The sequence below is a fragment of the Ruditapes philippinarum genome, unplaced genomic scaffold, assembly GCF_026571515.1.
Source record: "Ruditapes philippinarum isolate M1 unplaced genomic scaffold, ASM2657151v2 ctg686_1_1_1_1, whole genome shotgun sequence".
In the NCBI taxonomy this organism is placed as follows: Eukaryota; Metazoa; Mollusca; class Bivalvia; order Venerida; family Veneridae; genus Ruditapes; species Ruditapes philippinarum.
Genome location: NW_026854763.1, coordinates 165,178 through 185,000, shown reverse-complemented (window position 1 = coordinate 185,000; position 19,823 = coordinate 165,178). Strand labels below are relative to the sequence as shown.

General features: G+C 31.6%; 1 protein-coding gene across 1 annotated transcript; it reads left to right on the top strand.

The window, feature by feature from the left end:
- The first annotated feature begins 3,246 nt into the window (after positions 1–3,246).
- LOC132740957 (uncharacterized) lies at positions 3,247–6,265 on the top strand. Its single transcript, XM_060729017.1, has 3 exons — positions 3,247–3,575; positions 4,854–5,003; positions 5,820–6,265. Exons 1-3 carry the CDS (start codon positions 3,344–3,346, stop codon positions 6,095–6,097), a joined length of 660 nt encoding a protein of 219 aa, XP_060585000.1. The 5' UTR covers positions 3,247–3,343; the 3' UTR covers positions 6,098–6,265.
- The last annotated feature ends 13,558 nt before the right edge of the window (positions 6,266–19,823 follow it).

Below are 19,823 nucleotides of genomic sequence, written 5' to 3'. Positions count from 1 at the left end.
GGCTCTTGTTTTTTTTTCTTATACTTTTATAATTATAAGCTTTTATCTTAACATATCGGGGTTTTGTCGGTTTGTTCCGTTGGCGTGGCTTTCAGTCAACATGTCAGTTGATCGGTTGAATGGAATGATGGTCATATTTCCGTTGCCCCCCATTTAAATATATGTCATCTTACATCTTTGTTGACTAGATTAGAATTTTAGTTCTGAAAAAAAAGGATAATGGAAGTTAGTGTGTAGAAATCCCACGATAAAGTCGATACAACACCTCACGGAGGTCATGTCATAATCATGTAGACATGGGCTCATAGATTTCTGACATATATATGAAGTATTTCAAGCTTTTGGAACAAGTATAATTGAAATGGTTGACTAAAATAGAAATTATAACAGAGCAATTTTACAACTTCTGTATCAAACACGAATTTCAAAATCACCCCAATTCACGATAACCCAAATAACTTCGGAAACGACAAAGTCGTTTAATACACCACCGTACTGATATCTACGGAGCCCCTAAGGTGACATTCTCGACACTTTTCTCCCGGCATTTAATTCGTTTTTACGAAATATTAATTCGTAATTACGAAATATCAATTCGTTTTTACGAAATATTAATTCGTTTTTACGAAATATTATTTCGTAATTACGAAATATTAATTCGTTAAAACGAAATGTTATTTCGTAATTACGAAATATCAATTCGTTTTTACGAAATATTAATTCGTATTTACGAAATATTAATTCGTTTTTACGAAATGTTATTTCGTAATTACGAAATATTATTTCGTTACTACGAAATATTAATTCGTAAAAACGAAATGTTATTTCGTAATTACGAAATATTAATTCGTTTTTACGAAATCTTATTTAAGGTCATTTTGTGCTTAATAAAGAACTTATTAATCTCACAAATGGGTCATTTACATGCCTTGATCAACTTTGCGATTATAAGCCGAATGGTTCGCAAGTTATTATATTTAAGTGAACAAGGTTTTTGTGTGAGAAGTCATTCTCTATCCAAAATGGTCTTTTTTCCCCATTGTCAAATACATGTTCCTATCAGCAATGTTTTAATGTTTGAGGCAAAATTTTACGACATGTATCTTTAAAACAGAAACATGCTATATTATTCCGTTCTTTTATCATATACATTAGTAAAACTAATGGGACGAGGGGTGGGGGGGTCCAGACTTTCACTAATCTAATCAAGTAAAAATGAATATTTCCTCACAAATTTATTATTAGAAATGTCCGTGTTTGGATTTGAAGCACAGGACCCCCATTTTAAGTAAATTTTCCTAGCCCGTGTACTATCACGGCTGTGGCTCAACGCTATTGACATGCGATTATTTTAATTTATATACAATAGTGTAAATTTTAAAAACTTGGGGAGAACAAAAATCACTATCTATATTGCATGTACATGCCTTATATTAAGTCAGGAACTAAGTTTTGAGGCCTTATTTATAACTATTACCAAAACCCTTTGAAACGCTAGAAAAAATTTAATTCGTTTTTACGAAATATTATTTCGTATTTACGAATTATTATTTCGTAATTACGAAATAACATTTCGTTTTTACGAATTAATATTTCGTAATTACGAAATAATATTTCGTAATTACGAAATAATATTTCGTAAAAACGAATTAATATTTCGTAATTACGAAATAATATTTCGTAAAAACGAATTAATATTTCGTAATTACGAATTAATATTTCGTAAATACGAAATAATATTTCGTAAAAACGAATTAATATTTCGTAATTACGAATTAATATTTCGTAAAAACGAATTAATATTTCGTAAAAACGAATTAATATTTCGTATTTACGAATTAATATTTCGTAATTACGAATTATTATTTCGTAAAAACGAATTAAATTCCTGGGATAAAAGTGTGGAAAATGTCATCTTAGGGGCTCCGTAGATATCCTTTTATAGTCATGTAAGTTTTTTGCATACTTCTCTCCACACTCCAACTCGTTGCTGGTGTTTCTCTTATTGTCTAGTTAACAAAAGCACATTTCGTCTTTTAAAGGCGTTTAAATTCTGATATTTCTATTACTTGAAATACAATAATCATATAACAATATTTATTTGTAATTTCATGCCATGCAAGAACGTATCTGTTCAGCCAACTAACGACAAGGGAAGGTTGAAATTGAGTAAAAAAATATTTTATTATCTAAAAGAAAAGATATCAGTAATCACGTTTTTGTTAACTTTTAATTGATAATATATGTAAAATTTAATTATTTTTAATGATGAATGTGAGTTTAAAATCTTTCAAACTCGTCAAAAAACTTTAAATTCTAACATTGAGTGAATCACGGAATATAACGTTAGTTTTAGCTTAATAATTTAAGCTCACTTTGTGAAATGAGTACTTGCAACTAATATCAATAATTCTGAGTCCGCCTGTTTTCTGGAACTAGCCAGTACTTGATTGGACCAATGGTCGTGATCCTAGTTGAACAAGAGCTTGAATCGCCCGGAAGCTGATTCTAGGCCATCGTTTCAGTATTCGGTGCCACTGTCACATTTTTATTAAATTTACTATTCACTCTTATATTAACAATATCACTCTTTGAAATAGATTTAAGAAAGAGAACTTTATCATGGTCTGATCTGTCAAGGTGGTAGTCATTTGGTAACAGTTTTTGACTCAAATCATTTTTTTAAACTCACAACCGGGACTTTGTGGGACATTGTTGGAAAAGTATTCATCTAGCTCACGGAAGGTCTCGCTGTGGTTCGTTTTTAAGGTCTTACTCTATTTAAAGCTTTGTTCATTCAACAGTGTTGCTGTAACATAAATACAGTGAATAAGACAGCAAGAAATGTAATTTCTCTAAAAAAATTAGGAAATGATTAATTTCTATATCCCTGTAAGAAAACGAATGTTGGTAATTAGAAATAAGCTTTTTTATTACAACACTATAAAATTACTTAAAATGTATGCGTTTTCCTTCTTTTGAAAATACAATGTATTCGAAAAATTATACATGCACATATACATGAATGCACTTCTGTTTTCAAATTTACTTGAGTCATTTCATTATTATCTTTTTATATACATGTACATGTACAGAAGAAAAGGAAGTACTATTGACGTTACAAATGTATCCGTAAGTTGTTTTCATCCCTATTCAATTACACAAATAACATGTAAATAATGAAATTTTGATAGTACAGCACTTGAAACTAGCTTCCTGTCGGACAGTTACGACTTTCCGGATACAGATTGATCGGTCATATATAAGTTTATTGGGCCATAGTTATTAAAGTAGAGTTATGATTATATCTTAATGTTGGATTGAACAATATAGATCAGAAGTCATGTCAATAATAGAAACATTTAAAGAAACGGGGATATTTGTTAAAATTAGCAGTAGTTCACTGCTTGTGTCTCTTTTGTTTGTGTGGATAGCATTTACGTGCACGGGTTGGGGAGGTTATGACAGGAAAGAAGTTCCCAGCGTAAAAAATGGGATGCATTTTGGACTGTGGCGGATTTGTGATGATTCGATAATAGTAACGCCGTGCAAACCTCTGGATGGAGTTACGAATGGTAATTTGTTTACTATACTCGCACGTTTTTATTTAACCCTTAATTTCTTAAATTTGAGAAATAGCTCTGCCCGGCTTCGGAAGTGGAACAGTCCATTCAAGTGATTCTTTTAATTTCAAAATACAAAAAATTATCTATAAATAGTAAAGAGCATGGCCTTGTGGCTGAAAAAAGTTAATTTTTATGATACGAGTGTACAAATTATTATGGACTGTTATAGTAGAATTACTGCTCAAATGGGTTTTGAGTATTTCTGGTGGAGTGAGTGTCGTTCTTTTGTCGCTCTGAAACCACTTGGCCAACTTTGATTAAAATTTGCCCGTTATATTTTTTGTAAGAACTCAACAAAAGATTGTTTTAATTGTTTCGGATCACAGTATATCTAGTCACAGAAGCCAATTAATAATTTTGTGATTTTTTTCCCGAAACCAACTGACCAAGAGAGAAGCATTGTCTTTTTATTCTCTACCAAACTTTGTAATCAAACGCTACGGACTCACTTGACTTAACATAGATTTGTTATACTAGTAGCTCAATTTAAGGCCGACACTGAACTTAGATTTTTTGAGTGTAGCATTGTTTAGTAAACCACTATCAAATTTGTTGAAATACATGTAATGACCTTGGGGTGAAAAGTGACATTGATTTTACATAGCCTGCTATAGGAAACCCTTAAACTATAGCTTAGAGTTTGATATTTGGTGTAAAGAAACGTAAAGTGAATCAGAACCAAGTTATTGTTTTTTTAAACATATACGGGCTATCTCTTACGTAGTATCGTACAGTGAACCTTTCCCAAGTTTGTTAATTGTCAAGTTTGTTACTTGATTTTACATATAGGCATATCGTTTCAAATAGGAAAGCCTTTAACAGTTTTCTCCTCGCACAGCCGAGTAATATATTTATACCAAGGTAGCAAGTGCCAATCACGAACCTAGGAGTCAAAAATCTTACAGGGTAATTTGATTTTACGTTCATAGACTTGATTTTACGTACATAGACTCAAATAGGGAAAATCTTTAAAAATCTTCTTTTTCTTAAGCACAAAGTTTAGAACAAAGATACTTTGTGTGTGGTATTATCTAGTTAGGTTCTTTATAGTTATCATGAAATTGATATCAGATGAGCGATCTAGGGTCATCATCGTACTCTTGTTTGACCTTTTCCCACTTTTTGTTCAAAAGGTACGAAAGTCAGAAACATTATTTTTCTTAGAGATTACGTTTATAATTGCATCTATTGTCTGTTGCTGATTCATTGTTTTTCTGTTTTATTCAGAGTGGTTTGGAACTGTTCAAGCGTTCGTGATATTTGGGTTTCTTGGAATAAACGTGGCATTCTTTCTCCTCATATTGTACGTATTTGTTCCAAGTTGTCAAAGAAACGGAGAGGTTGGCAAGGCAGCAAGCATCATTTGTTTTGTAACGGGTATGTAAAGAAGTTTTATTTGCTTTAGATGATTTTATTTTACACCTTATGAATATAACCGACCCATTTTTTTAGCATTTGTACCACGTGATGTTCCAATAGAATTCATTATTGGGTCCAATCTTATCAATTTAGCCTCGTTTCCATTTCGGGAGTACAAACGGTTCATCACATCCCATACAACCTAGCTTTCATTTCCGGTGTCAAAAATAATTATATCAAAACAATATCGCAGCCCATCCAGCCTCATTTTTTTGAGTATCCAAAATCCATATCAAATTTTATTGATATTGAATTAACAAAATTTTGTCTAAAATGTCAAAAAATGGTGGTGTGAAATAAAGAGGTCATAAAACATGGTTGAGAACAATACAGATTCTATTGGACTCGTGCAGAGCTGCAAAACCTATATAGACTCGTCTAGAGGCTCATCCAATATTAGTTTGATAGCTGTGTACTCATTCAATAGAATTCAGTATTGTACTCAACAATGTAAAATAACCTCATAAAATATTATGTAATTGATAACAAAAAACATAAATACATAATCATTTACAACAAATATCTTTAAAACGACGTTTTGTAGAATACGTATTTTAATGACAGAACAGTGTGTTGATGACGTTATTTTAGAAATTCATTTTCGGAACGTGTGAGCTTGTTGTTGACTGTTGACGTTCTTTTTTTAAATATCAATTTTAATGACAACTTACAGAAAAATGAAGCGTATAAATGGAGTTATTGTAAACTAAAAGTAAATTTATATATGAATAAAATAAAATTTAAAAAAAAAACGAATTTTAACTTGTATTTCAGCTGGCTTTTATTTCATCGGCGTAATAATATTTGGCGTGAGATACAAGCGTGATTACATAGAGCAATACGAGCAAAATTTTAAATTTGGATACTGCTACTTCTTGTCAATAGCTGCAATTCTTTTCGAGGGCGGTGCTGGGGTACTACTATTCCTGGAGGCGAGGATGAACGGAACGCAGACACCTACGGAAAGACAAAATCTAACGGTATCCACGGCGTCTAGTTATCAAGGGAATCCAACCTACGGAGCCTCGACAAACCGAGATACAGTCGAGTAGAAAATTACAATGGCATCATAAGATAACATTCTCTTGTCTCGCTATGTGTAGAAAATCTTTTCGTATTCTTTTTGGTTCTTGAAACTGTTCTGTAGCATAATAACATTAATTTGTAAAATGATGATTATATCTTTTATAAATAAAAAATCTGCAAAACAAAATGGAAAAGGTTCAGTTGATTTTGTCGATTTAAGTAGTATTCAAACTTTGACACTCAATTTTATTACGGAAGAACAAGAAAAAGAACTCATTTTTGAACTCAAGCATGTATATTTATGTATACATGTACTTTTATTTTAGAGTGCATACAAAAGTAGGCGTTTATAAATATGCATTAATGTCAGCATGTAAACAATAATTGCGCATGCGTGAAATTAATTTCCGTTCTTAACGTACATAAATGTAAGTTCTAAAGGTTTATTAAACCATCTATAAGTAAAAGTATGAAATTTGTCTGAAGGTCCGACCTGTGATTGATCTGTCGTTGATGTAGCTTAATTTTTACGGGGTATAATTCTTATTTATTGTAGGATTAACAAATATTTGTTCATTACGAGGTTGTTTTTTATGTCATTAATTATAGTTATTCAAGGCGCACAGAACTTGTTTAGATTAATATTACAAAGAATTCTCCTTTAAACTGAATCGCATTTTTCGTCATTCTATACACACACTGCACACATTACACATTATAAAACGGAACTGCACAGTGCAGTGCAAGAGTTATATTCGCATCTCTAAAAGTACAATTAAGGACTATGTCTCGCAGAAAGATAAGATAGAAAATTTGAACCACCTTTATTATTTCTAAGAAATTCTGAAACAATTTAAACCTGTGATCAGTTACATCGTGTCCGGCATAAACTTCTTAATGCATGAAGTTGCGCTTCCTTTTGGAGAAAAGACTTCTTTACTAGATGACAATACATTGTTCTTATAAGCTTACCAGTAATATTTGGACAATTTAGAAATGGTATTTAAACAATATGTCAATCAGTTTTAAAATAAAATTAAACAACAACAACAAAGCATATCATACTTTTCCCCCGCTTCTATTCTTTTGACGCGGACTTGTGGTCATAACACAACAAGTGCTTATTATTTATGAGGCGCTTTTTTCACAGACGACTTGAATTTTTGAATATTCAATGGGACCAATCAAATTAATTTAGACTGATCTCTCATATAAGATATATAGACCAATAAACAGAACAAATATTTTATTATTTTCGGACTTGAGCATACACTCCTCATTTAAACAGAAATACAGTACATTAAGGCTTTGCCTTTGTTGATCAAGAGATAAATATGATTTCTTATTCGTTAAATGTCATTGCTTCCGGTCAAAACAAGATGTCTGCATTTTTTTTTCAGTGACAAAGAAAAAACCCCTGAAAATATGTAAATTTTAATGATAACTAATCACTGGCATCTAAAGGTGAACTTAAACTATAATAGTAATTTTTGGTGCTCGATAGACTGGGAATTTTAGATTTTATTTAGGAGATGAAGATCCAATCCTTACCATTACTTAGGTGTGACATTCTCTTGCATTAGGTTTAAAACAAGCATCTAAGGCAATGTATTTACTATTTACCGCTAGATCTTATTGTTCAATGGATTTCTACGTAAAATAACCAAATCTCATAAATCGACCTATAAATCGAGCTTGGACGGTTACCAATATCTATGATAATTAAAGATCCCGTATGTTGTAATTAAGGTTGTTACCACACTTAAGTAAAATTTTATATATGTATATAATTATGCTTCTAAAACATTTAAAACATCGAAGAATATGTAAAATATGTACTGCTAATATGTTACCACATTTAATGTAATCATTCATTTTGGACTTTATAGAAAATAAATTTCTTATTATCCCCATTTATTAACATGAATTGTAAATACGGTAATATCTTTAAAAATAATGCTGTTTGGAACTTACAGCATTGTTAAATCTTCATTTGAGCATTATATTTATAATAGAAAACTGTAAAAATTGAGTAACAGGATCTTTAAAACTATGTTGATCTCATTTCCGAATCGTCTCATATTTGTCCACTTTACATGTAGTCATTAAAATATATGCATTTATTTCCTATTGAAAATTTTACTTAGACTTTATGGAAAATAAATTTCTAATTATCTCCCTTTATTTACATGAAATGTTATTTACAAATAATGCTGTTTGGAACTTACAATATTGAGCATCAAATACACTCGAGCATTATATTTATGATACAAAAACATACAAAATTGTGTTCCAGGATCTTTAAAACTTAGATGATCTCATTTTCGAAACATCTCATTAAAGCGATACTCAGGCAAATTAATGACAAAAATATTAAAATTATCTTTTATTCTAAAATCACGCTAAAATGACATTTTTTAAGTCCCAGCATGAATTTCTGTATACATTCTATATGTTTTGGGTTTGAAGCGTAAATATATCTATATATGTTGAACGAAATTAGCGTAAATATATCTATATATGTTGAACGAAATTTAGACGCCGACATAATCACTGAGTAGTTTTAAAACAAGTCATGTGACTTGAACAAACCCTGGAAGTGACAATAATATATATTTTTTTCATAAAACAGATGCTTGTTAGAAATACAATAACATATTATCTAATGTTAAAATTTATAAATCGACAAATTCTCCTTTGCACATAGTAATACTTTTTAAATTTATGAATGACCTTCCTTTTAGTTGTAGATAACTGTTATGCCGACATTCACGTGCCGATTTACTGCGTTGTGCTTTACATACATGCAGGTGGGTATTTGGCACATTTGGCAATGTTTAAAACATTACAGTGACAACCTCCATATTTTTCCAAATTTATTTAGAATAATAAATAAATGGTGAACAATGACTTAAAGTAAACCAATCCCAGCTCGATATTTCATTTCATAGTTTAGAAGAAGATATTTGTAAATTGGTTTCTCTTATTTAGTAAAACTTTTCTTTTTTAAATTGGAAGTGTACTCTGTTAAATTTTACTGTTTTTTGTACCAGAGCTATACGTTCTCTATTATATAAACAATTTGTTATGTTTCCAAATATGTATTGAATAATGCTTGGGCGGAAATAAAAGACATGTTTTATTCTGTTCTGTTCTTTTCAGATCAAGAAGGGCAAAGTGAAAATATTTTCGGCAAAATTTTCGCCTGACTTCGCCCCAAACGCAGTTGCTGCATAGGAGATCAGAAAATACAACACAGCTTAATTGCAGCCCTTTGATTTGTTTACAGTCATGCGATACAAAAGAGAACAGCTGTTAGTTAATAACATCGTGTTGAAACCAACAAGGACATTTTTTTGCAAAATACATAGAATTAAAGTAGCCGTGAAAACAAACATATTTACTAACTAAAACCAAAAAATATATATAATTGCTGGTGAACAGTTTTATTAATCCTAGTTTTTAATCTGAACGTTTGAAATGAAAACATTAAACAGTATGTACGTACTTACAAAACTAAATTGGTCGCGCGGCTATTGTGGAAAGGAAACCTTATCTTGGACTACATAGTCACTTCCTCGTTGCCGACATAAAAGGTTCTTTAGACCTGAATGACCTATTTAAATGAATACAAAAGCTTTAAGTATATCCATATTTGGTGACCCTATACTTTCGCTCACTGACCCAATTGACCTAGTATATTCACAAATGGTTGTTACAATAAACCAGGAAGTTTTGTGCCTAATAATCGTTAACAGAACGCGGTCCTAGATGTCAAACCTTATATTTGAAGAAGTAATTATTTACAAAGGTATTGCACATACATAATAAATTATGATATATGATATAATTGTTGTTTTTATCTATCATATGAATAACAAAAGTTCTACTTGATTGAAATAACTTTTGAGTGTAAATTTAAAGCACTAATAATAAATCCGAAAGGTTCATGAAATGCAAGAATACAGTTTTATAAGAAATAATTGTTGTAAAATTGATATAAGATATAAAACTATATGCCAGTTTTCTAAAAAAAATAATAAAAAGTTAAAAAAAGTAAGAAAACGTAAAAAAGGAGAAATGTGTACATAGGACACGGATGCCCCCACACGCCACTGCTCTGTCAATCTAATGTCTCTAGGTCAAATATTTTTTGGGCTACATGTGCCATAAATTGAAAACTAAAAATCTTTTACGAAATAAAGGGCAAGAACTTAACAAATACTGAATAAATCCACAAGCATACCCCAAGGTGCATAAATACACATGCTGACCAACATTCTGGTAAACTTTCAGGCCTACAGGTTGGATAATTTGCTTGAATGATCATGTAAGTTTCGTTGCTATTTCGCAGCAACAGTTCACTAAATACATACATATAATTCATGACATAAATTTTATTAAAGTGTATAAAGCTATATATCTGCTGCAGAAATATAGTTTATATTTGAAAAAAAGGAGAATACTTCCAAAATGTTGGTATGAAAGAAATTTGCTAGTAAATATAATTACATCATTGAAACATGTTGTAAAGATTATAGCTTTATGTCCTTTTAAACACACATTGACACATGTATATTATCCTACTGTTAAATTATATACATAATATTTACTTCAGAGTACGTATTTTATTTGATTATTGTGCCCCCACTATGAGGGGAGGGGGGCATTTAGATTTATCCTTGCCGTTCCGCCCGCCGATCCGTCCGTCTGTCCGTTCTCTTTTTTTTGAGGACTACTGGGACTATAATTCCTTTAGGCCAACTTTCCGGATAGATACCATTTACAAACATATAATCGTATAATTTACATAAAACAGGTGATAAAATTGTATTACATTCTTTAAATATTTCAGCAATAAGCATATAAATTCCACCAACCACTTTTACCACATTTTAAACAGTAAATAGCCTTTTCTACCTCTGTTCTATCAAACATCTTATCAAATTGCTCCACATCGTTATCATTTATGAAATCATTATTCATCAGCTCATTTTCTACATCATTATTGATAAAAACATTATCCTCTGCAAAAAGATTTTTAAATGGTCATAAAAGTCATTATAGTCAATGTCTGTCTGGATTTTTTTTATTCCGCTATAGAATTTTTCTGGACTACTCTTTGCTTAATTATGTAAGTTACCTTGCTATTTAATCTTAATTTACCTTAAGCTTTTCTTTGAACTAGTTTTAAATTTTTCGGTCAATTTTTAAAATTTCGTAGTTTTTTTTACATTCTCAGAACATCTATGTTTTTTATTTGATGCCTTATATACACGTCTTACATCCTTCAGTCAGATGTAAACCACGGACTTAAACATGTACGCTTTTACCATTTTGGTCTATTTCAGCAACATTAATACCAACCAAAACCCCTTTTAAAAGCAAGTTAAAAATTAGGTTTAAAAATTTTAGTACGTTTTTTACAATATTTTAATATGTCAGGCGCGGCTACAAAACCGCACGACAATTTAAAATTTAGTGCCCTTTTGCTATAAACAATTTTTATTTCACTGTCAACTTTCTAAAAATGCCTTTTAAAATTTTGCCCCATTACCAAAGTAAATGTGATACGGTTTTTTTTGAAAAATATAAAAGAAAACTTATTGGACAAAAAATAAAATTTTAAACATAAATTTCCCTTTAAAAAAAGTAAAAATTAAAAAATTGGCTGTATTAAAATAAAAGCAAAAAAACATTATCGCAGTAGAAACAAAATTTGTTATAACAAAAAAGGGGAAATCCGAAAATCAGTTTTGTATAAAACGACTTAAATCAAATCGGTGTAATAAATAAAATGGACTTAAAAAAAAAAAGGAAAAAAAACAAAATGCAAATTTAATTAATAAAAATTTTTTTAGTTTAAAATTGATTTAAAGAAAACAAAAAAACTAATTTAAAACAAGGATAAAATTTAAAAAAAAACAAACAAAAAACATTAAATTTTAAGCTGTCTTGAAAGTTCCCCTTCATCGTTTTTTTAACAAAAATGGAAAAATTTTGTCGACGGTTTCAAAAAGGGGGCAGGGTTGGGCCGCTTAAATAGCCCTTTGGTTAAATTAATTGGTGGCGAAAAATGTTCGTATGGGTTTGTTACCTTGGGACCGGGTGGGGAAAAAAGGAAAAAATCAGGCTATGATGAAGGGAAAGGGATTTTGGGTTGTGGAGAAAATTTTACAAAATGATTTAAAATAATCCTGGAATTTTGAGCTTGAAAAGTTGGGCCAAAGGTTTTAAACCGGGGAAAAAATATTTTAAAGTTGACTTAAAATTTTTTTTAAAAAATTTAAATTTTAAAACAAAGACATTTATCAATCGATTGCATTCTTAAATTTTTGAACATGAAAAAAATAATCATTGCGTTTTGTTTTTTTTAAACCCAGATATGGGTTTGTAATTTAAATTGGGTTTGAAATTAAAACAAACTCTTAAAAAGAGGTGAAATAGAAACCCTTTTTCACAACTTTTGTACTTGCTTTTAAAATGAGGTACAGTTTAACTGCAATTATTTTCAAACTTTTCTTTTTAGAATTTTCGCCCTTAGAATTGTCGCCCCTATATTTTTTGCGCCATTGTGAAACCTTCTTATTAATTATCGATCCTACAGTATCTAAATTTTACACCTATACAGTTGTTAAAATTGTGAAGAATGTAGCAATCGTGCAATGCTCATCCGAATACACTGAATTTCATTTTCAGATTGGTATGCAGCCTGCCAGGCTTTAGTGACGTTCGGATTTGTTGGTATAAATGTCGGTCTATTTTTGCTGATTCTTTATATGTTTGTACCAAGTTGCCAAAAGAATGGGGAGATTGGCATGGCAACCGCCATTGTTTGCATAGTGACAGGTTTGTAGAGTGTTTAAAGTGATTTTTAACAAATCAACTTGAAAAATAGAGTCGATTTCTAATAGGCAAGATTGTTTTACCAGTCTAATTGTCGGCTACATGGACATTGTCATGTTTGTTTCACAGGTGCTCGCCCAGTCTTGGTGGGTAAAAGGAAGAAGGGACCATGAAAAGTCTTGGTCTCTCTATATACCCCAAAAAAAAAATAAAATTAAAAAAAGCCCAAAACAACACGAAAAGGTCACCTAGTGGCCGTAACGCTTTGGAGCTTTACTAGGACAATCACAATGTCGAGTTCTGTAACGTTGCTACTCTTTACTCATCGTGCATTTAGAAAATTGTGAACAAGAATTTTTACTCTCATTGCTCAGCTATGGATAGTTCTGGCTGTTTCACTGAGCAAAAAAACATTACACTCACGGCTCAGTACACGTAAATTCTTGTTGTTTACTTGAGCAAGAAACTTTAAACTCATTGCTTAGTACTTGTTGGTTCTTGCTGTTTCATTGAGCATGAAACTTTTCACTTATTGAGCATGATACTTTTCACTTATTCCTCAGTACTGATTGGTTCTTGCTGTTTCATTGAGCATGAAACTTTTTCACTTATTGCTCAGTACTGGTTAGTTATTGCTGATTCATTGAGCATGAAACTTTTCACTTATTGCTCAGTACTGTTTCATTGAGCATGATACTATTCACTTATTGCCCAGTACTAATTGGTTCTTACTGTTCATTGAGCATGAAACTTTTCACTCATTGCTCAGTACTGATTGGTTCTTGCTGTTTCATTGAACATGAAACTTTTCACTTATTGCTCAGTATTGATTGGTTCTTACTGTTTCATTAAGCATGAAACTTTTCACTCATTGCTCAGTACCGATTGGTTCTTACTGTTTCATTAAGCATGAAACTTTTCACTCATTGCTCAGTACTGGTTAGTTCTTGCTGTTTCATTGAACATGAAACTTTTCACTCATTGCTCAGTACCGATTGGTTCTTGCTGTTTCATTAAGCATGAAACTTTTCACTCATTGCTCAGTATTGATTGGTTCTTACTGTTTCATTAAGCATGAAACTTTTCACTCATTGCTCAGTATTGATTGGTTCTTACTGTTCATTGAGCATGAAACTTTTCACTCATTGCTCAGTACCGATTGGTTCTTGCTGTTTCATTGAACATGAAACTTTTCACTCATTGCTCAGTACTGATTGGTTCTTGCTGTTTCATTAAGCATGAAACTTTTCACTCATTGCTCAGTACTGATTGGTTCTTGCTGTTTCATTGAGCATGAAACTTTTCACTCATTGCTCAGTATTGATTGGTTCTTGCTGTTTCATTAAGCATGAAACTTTTCACTCATTGCTCAGTACTGATTGGTTCTTGCTGTTTCATTGAACATGAAACTTTTCACTCATTGCTCAGTATTGATTGGTTCTTGCTGTTTTCATTAAGCATGAAACTTTTCACTCATTGCTCAGTATGATTGGTTCTTGCTGTTTCATTGAACATGAAACTTTTCACTCATTGCTCAGTATTGATGATGTTCTTGCTGTTTCATTGAACATGAAACTTTTCACTCATTGCTCAGTACCGATGGTTCTTTACTGTTTCATTAAGCATGGAAACTTTTCACTCATGCTCAGTACTGATGGTTCTTGCTGTTTCATTAAGCATGAAACTTTTTCACTCATTGCTCAGTATTGATTGCGTTCTTGCTGTTTCACTGAACATGAAAACTTTTCACTCATTGCTCAGTACCGATTGGTTCTTGCTGTTTCATTAAGCATGAAACTTTTCACTTATTGCTCAGTATCTGATTGGTTCTTGCTGTTTCATTAAGCATGAAACTTTTCACTCATTGCTCAGTATTGATTGGTTCTTGCTGTTTCATTGAACATGAAACTTTTCACTCATTGCTCAGTACCGATTGGTTCTTGCTGTTTTTCATGAACATGAAACTTTTCACTTATTGCTCAGTATTGATTGGTTCTTACTGTTTCATTAAGCATGAAACTTTTCACTCATTGCTCAGTACTGATTGGTTCTTGCTGTTTCATTAAGCATGAAACTTTTCACTCATTGCTCAGTACTGATTGGTTCTTGCTGTTTCATTGAACATGGAACTTTTCACTCATTGCTCAGTACTGGTTGGATTCAGAAACGGATTCGGAGTGTGTCTATAAACTGTAAGCTTCTTTCACAATTGAAGTAGAATAAATTCTGTATAAACGTAAATTGGAAATTGGATAAATTCAACGAAGAAATTTCAGCAGATTTAGAGTTAAAGGAATAGTCCGACAATTAAGAGCTTATATTATTTTTCTTGCATCAATACTACATATTATGTGCATATATTTCACCATAAATTATACAAGAAAAGGCCGACTGATTCATACCAAATATAAATATGTAAAACATTTAAAATTGAAAATGGTTCAATATAATTACTCTATTTTGTCTCTCTGTCTATACACCCTAAACATCATATGCATCTTAATAGATAATACTATTAATAATAATAATTTAATAAAATAGATGAAAATAAGATCAAATCTAAATAATGTACGTAATAGAGTTTGATGCATATTTTTCGAAATGTGCATATACTTTTTTTTTTCAGAAAATTACCACTGTGACAACTTAAAACTTTTTATTATTTTTATTCAATTTTACTCAATTTCTATTGAGTTATTCTAAACTGATAAATATTCAAGAAATTTTAATAAGGGTAATCTAAATTATTGTACACGTGTCCCAAATTCATAACATTCCTACTGACTTGCGTTCATTTCCTGAAACAACGAAGTCTGTATTAAACGTCTACAATATCATTACCGGTATATTGAAACGACTATAGCACAGTTTTGTTTTGATTTAAAAAACCCAACTGAATTCACGTTTGTGTCATATAGCAACAGATCACCAATGTACCTGTATTTCCGTTAAATAACTTTAATTATTATGTATTTTTTGTAATATTTTTTCTGGCTTTTTTGTTTGTTTCAGGAGTACTGTATCTAATCGGAGTGATCGTGTATGGTGCCAAATTTTATGACGAAACCACTGACCCGGAAAGCTATTATTCCAAGTCGGGAGATTATAAACTAAGCTATTGCTTTGGTTTATCCATCGTGGCACTAATTCTGGAAATTGTCGCCGGAGTTTTGACTTTCCTCGACTCAAAGAAAGGCGGTACCTACCCATGCGCATAATGACGACATCTTCAAGATTTATATAATTTATTTAATACCTTTATACGTCGAACATTTACCATATTAGATATTTGTTACAATTTTGTATTTCGCAACAAAAAAAACTTGAAAAATACTGTCAGAATTACAAAATCTTTAGCGGCTTAATAAAAATCAACAATTTGGGTAAGGTCTTGATTTCAATAAAATTTTAAACCATTGATTACTCTTGATGAGCATAAGAGCTGAGATCACATTACAAACAAAAATAAGACAATTTGAATATACACTCTTCACCTCCACAATAATTTGTTCATCTCTTACCACCAAATAATATAACCCTTCTGACAGCAATCAGCATGTAACAGTAATTTTCCTAACTGCTTCAATATATCTCTCAAACATTTTGAATAAAGATATCAGAACAAAGATCTTGATAGTGCAATTACTACGAAGCCCTTACAACATTAAAAAGCATTGCAACCCAAATGGACATTATTCCAACCAGTGGTATACGCAGGGGGGCGAATAGGAACATATATTTACCAACAGGAAACTTTGGTTAAATCATCATTATTTAATAGGGTAAAATGGGTGTAGGAAAATTAAGCAGGCTTTGGAGAGCACAAATAAAATTAAGGGGAGATATTTACGGACAAGATTCATATATATTGGATAATCCATTAAAAAACCACATGCATGTACACAAGACACATGGAAGGACCAAGATGCAGCGCCGCTTTGGGAAGATGAAAATCTAAAACACTACTGGGGAGATTAAACCCGTAAATGGTGCAGCAAAGCTTTCTTTAAACCCCCAACATACTCATTTTAAACGAGACAGTAAAATAATGTGATTGAATTCAAGTTTTTAGCGTCTTTTAGATTTAATGATTAATTCTAAAATACGATGGTAGAATTTTGAGAAAAAGTAACCATTTACGTAATTAATGATACAGTAGTAGTAATGTGAGGGTTAGCTCATTGAAGTCCTCCACATGGCTACACATGAAACATCTTATCACAAATTTTTGTTCATACCGTGCATGTCCGTGTGAAAAATAAACTGTTGAAATGTTGAAACAAAAACCATCCCTTTTGATATTGATCTTAGTATTGATAATATTGTTAAAGAAAGTAATATACATGTCAAATATCGGTTTAAAAATATCGAATGAATAAGATTTTATCATATAAAGTTCATCTGGACATTTGTTTAAATGGTATATATTTATATTTAAAACAAAAAGTATAATTTATAATATCCCGAAGAGTCGTTATAAGCTGTGATTTCTTCCAGCAGGATCTTTCGCCATGAGCTTTACAAGGTTATCAGCCAGCTACTTTTATAAGACTAGCACCATGCCTTTTTTCAGTACCGACAAGCGCAGTTTCAAAGCTTTAGAACAGTGTGTGACGAAACCGGATATAAAAAGCTTAGTTTTTGCTCAGGAAATTATTGTAAATTTTTAACGTTATTGGCTTGCAGCCACGGCTTACCCTACCTATCCCTTTAAAAGTGAAACTCTTTTTTTTTCGAGAAAAAAAACTAAATTGACCCTCTATGATATACAAATACCGTTATTCAAAAAAATTGTGATAATAAATTGAAACAAAAAAATTTTTTTTTAAAGAGATGGGATGATGGCACAACTGAGCAAGCCTTTCCTTTTAAAAGGAAACTTTATTACGTTATTCTAAGATGAGCCAAAACGTTTCTCAAAATATTTGTGTTTCTATTTTTTGGTCTCATGTCACATGGAATTAAGGTGACTCGTATGTTTTTGATTTACTTCGGCTTTTAAACACGTAAAGGTGTAATTAATTGCAACTTTAAGTACTTCCCTACCAATATAAACATATTTGCCTATAGAGAAACAGAAACAAAGAAAAAAAAAACTATAATGTTACAAGGCAATTTTTCACGGCATAAGGAAAGTAAATGTCTTCTGCTTCATGAAAGAAATTTAGTTAGGCTATTGTTACTATTACCAGAGCGATACGGATCAACATTAATGCGGACAAAATAGCATTTGCATATGCATAAAATGTAATTCATTTATCAAGGAACATAATATTATATTATCTATCTCGTTGCGGGTTGAAGAGTTTTTGCTGTTTTGTCAAAAATTCCAGTTGGATAATTGACACAAATTCAATAAATTATTATTATATTTAAGCGAATAAGTTAAGCGAAAGGGCCCAATCGTCAATGAAGATATTTTTACATTTTAATGTCCATTTTAAATATGTGATTTTGGTAAAGGAAACAACGTGCCTATCTATTCCTCTAGAGATAAAAGAGAATATACTTTTGGAACAGTTCAATATTACATACCCTTCACTAAAATATAAAACCGCTTAAATATTTATTTTGATATATCTTATTTTGAATTATGCCTAGTGTTAAAAAGGTTTTAGTTTCCTTTCTTGTCGCATGTAGGAAATTTTGAAACATTTATAGGAATACAAATCAAACTACGGATAGTTGACATTTTCAATGCGATTTCTATTCTTACATTAACCTTCAATATACAATTTATTCTTGTTGTTTTAGATTTAAGCTTTTTCAATATGCTATCAACGTTTTGTTGTTCCATTTTAAACAACAAATTGCTCAGGTTTAATCCTGACTAAAGGTAGAAATATAATACGCATATCTACTTTTATTTAGTGTTATAACTGTGATGTAATACGATATGTAATGTGCTTTGAACGATGCCTCAAAAGCATCTGACTTTACTTGATAAATGAGCATTACATCCGCCTTCAAAATGTATTTCGTTGTTTGAAATACGTTATTTTAATCTCCGAATCCATGGTAAGCTGATACAGTTAGACCTCTGAAGCACTGGCTGAGCTACGGGTCTGTCGGCATTGGTATCGATGGCCAGATAAAAACATTTTTAGTTTCGGGAAAAGGTAAAAGTGAACTACATTCATCGGCGGAACTCAAGGGTAACGATTCCTCTGAGCGGAACTCAAGGGCAATGATTCCGCTGAGCTACATTCATCGGCGGAACTCAAGGGTAATGATTCCCCTGAACTAAATTCATCGGCGGAACTCAAGGGTAATAATTCCGTTGAGCTACATTCATCGCCAATTAAGTGTACACATAATGAGTATGCATACCGAGGATAGAGGTATCATGTCATCTTCCGACTTCAAAATAGCAGTATTGTGGTTATACACCGACTATTCAAGTTCTCTGTATCACTGACTACGCTGGTGTTGAAAATGGTGTCTGGAGTACACAAGACTCTACTGACAGGCAGACAATCTTTGCACCAATGTAATGCCTTGCATCTAACAATAGTTGTTAGATTAACCCTGTTTTGATTTTTTTTTCTTTCTTTGGACTGTTAAATCTTATTTATTCCAAAATCAATTTCAAAGTTTAAGTGTCGCTAAAGAAATGAAAACTTATTTCTTGTTTTACACACACGGATATTTCAAAAACATTGGCGGAAATGAAAAGTGTGGAAGTGCTGCTATCTTTGGTTTGAATGGGAGGACCAATCAAATAGCAAATGAACATTGCAAGGCCCTTCATCTAGTAAAACAGGAAAGAGAGAAGATAGCTCAGCTCGAGGTTTCGAGTTGACTCATTGACTGATGGATTTGCACTGACAGGAATGAAAGCCGAGGACGTACATTGTAGATTTGATAAAGAATATCCCGATAGGGATAATTATTCAAGCCTAGAAC

Excerpts from the sequence above, each read along its gene's own strand:
- LOC132740957 (XM_060729017.1), top strand. The coding sequence starts at position 3,344 with ATGTCAATAATAGAAACATTTAAAGAAACGGGGATATTTGTTAAAATT. Across the intron at positions 3,576-4,853 it reads TCTGGATGGAGTTACGAATG|AGTGGTTTGGAACTGTTCAA; the intron begins GTAATTTGTTTA and ends TGTTTTATTCAG. Across the intron at positions 5,004-5,819 it reads CATCATTTGTTTTGTAACGG|CTGGCTTTTATTTCATCGGC; the intron begins GTATGTAAAGAA and ends CTTGTATTTCAG.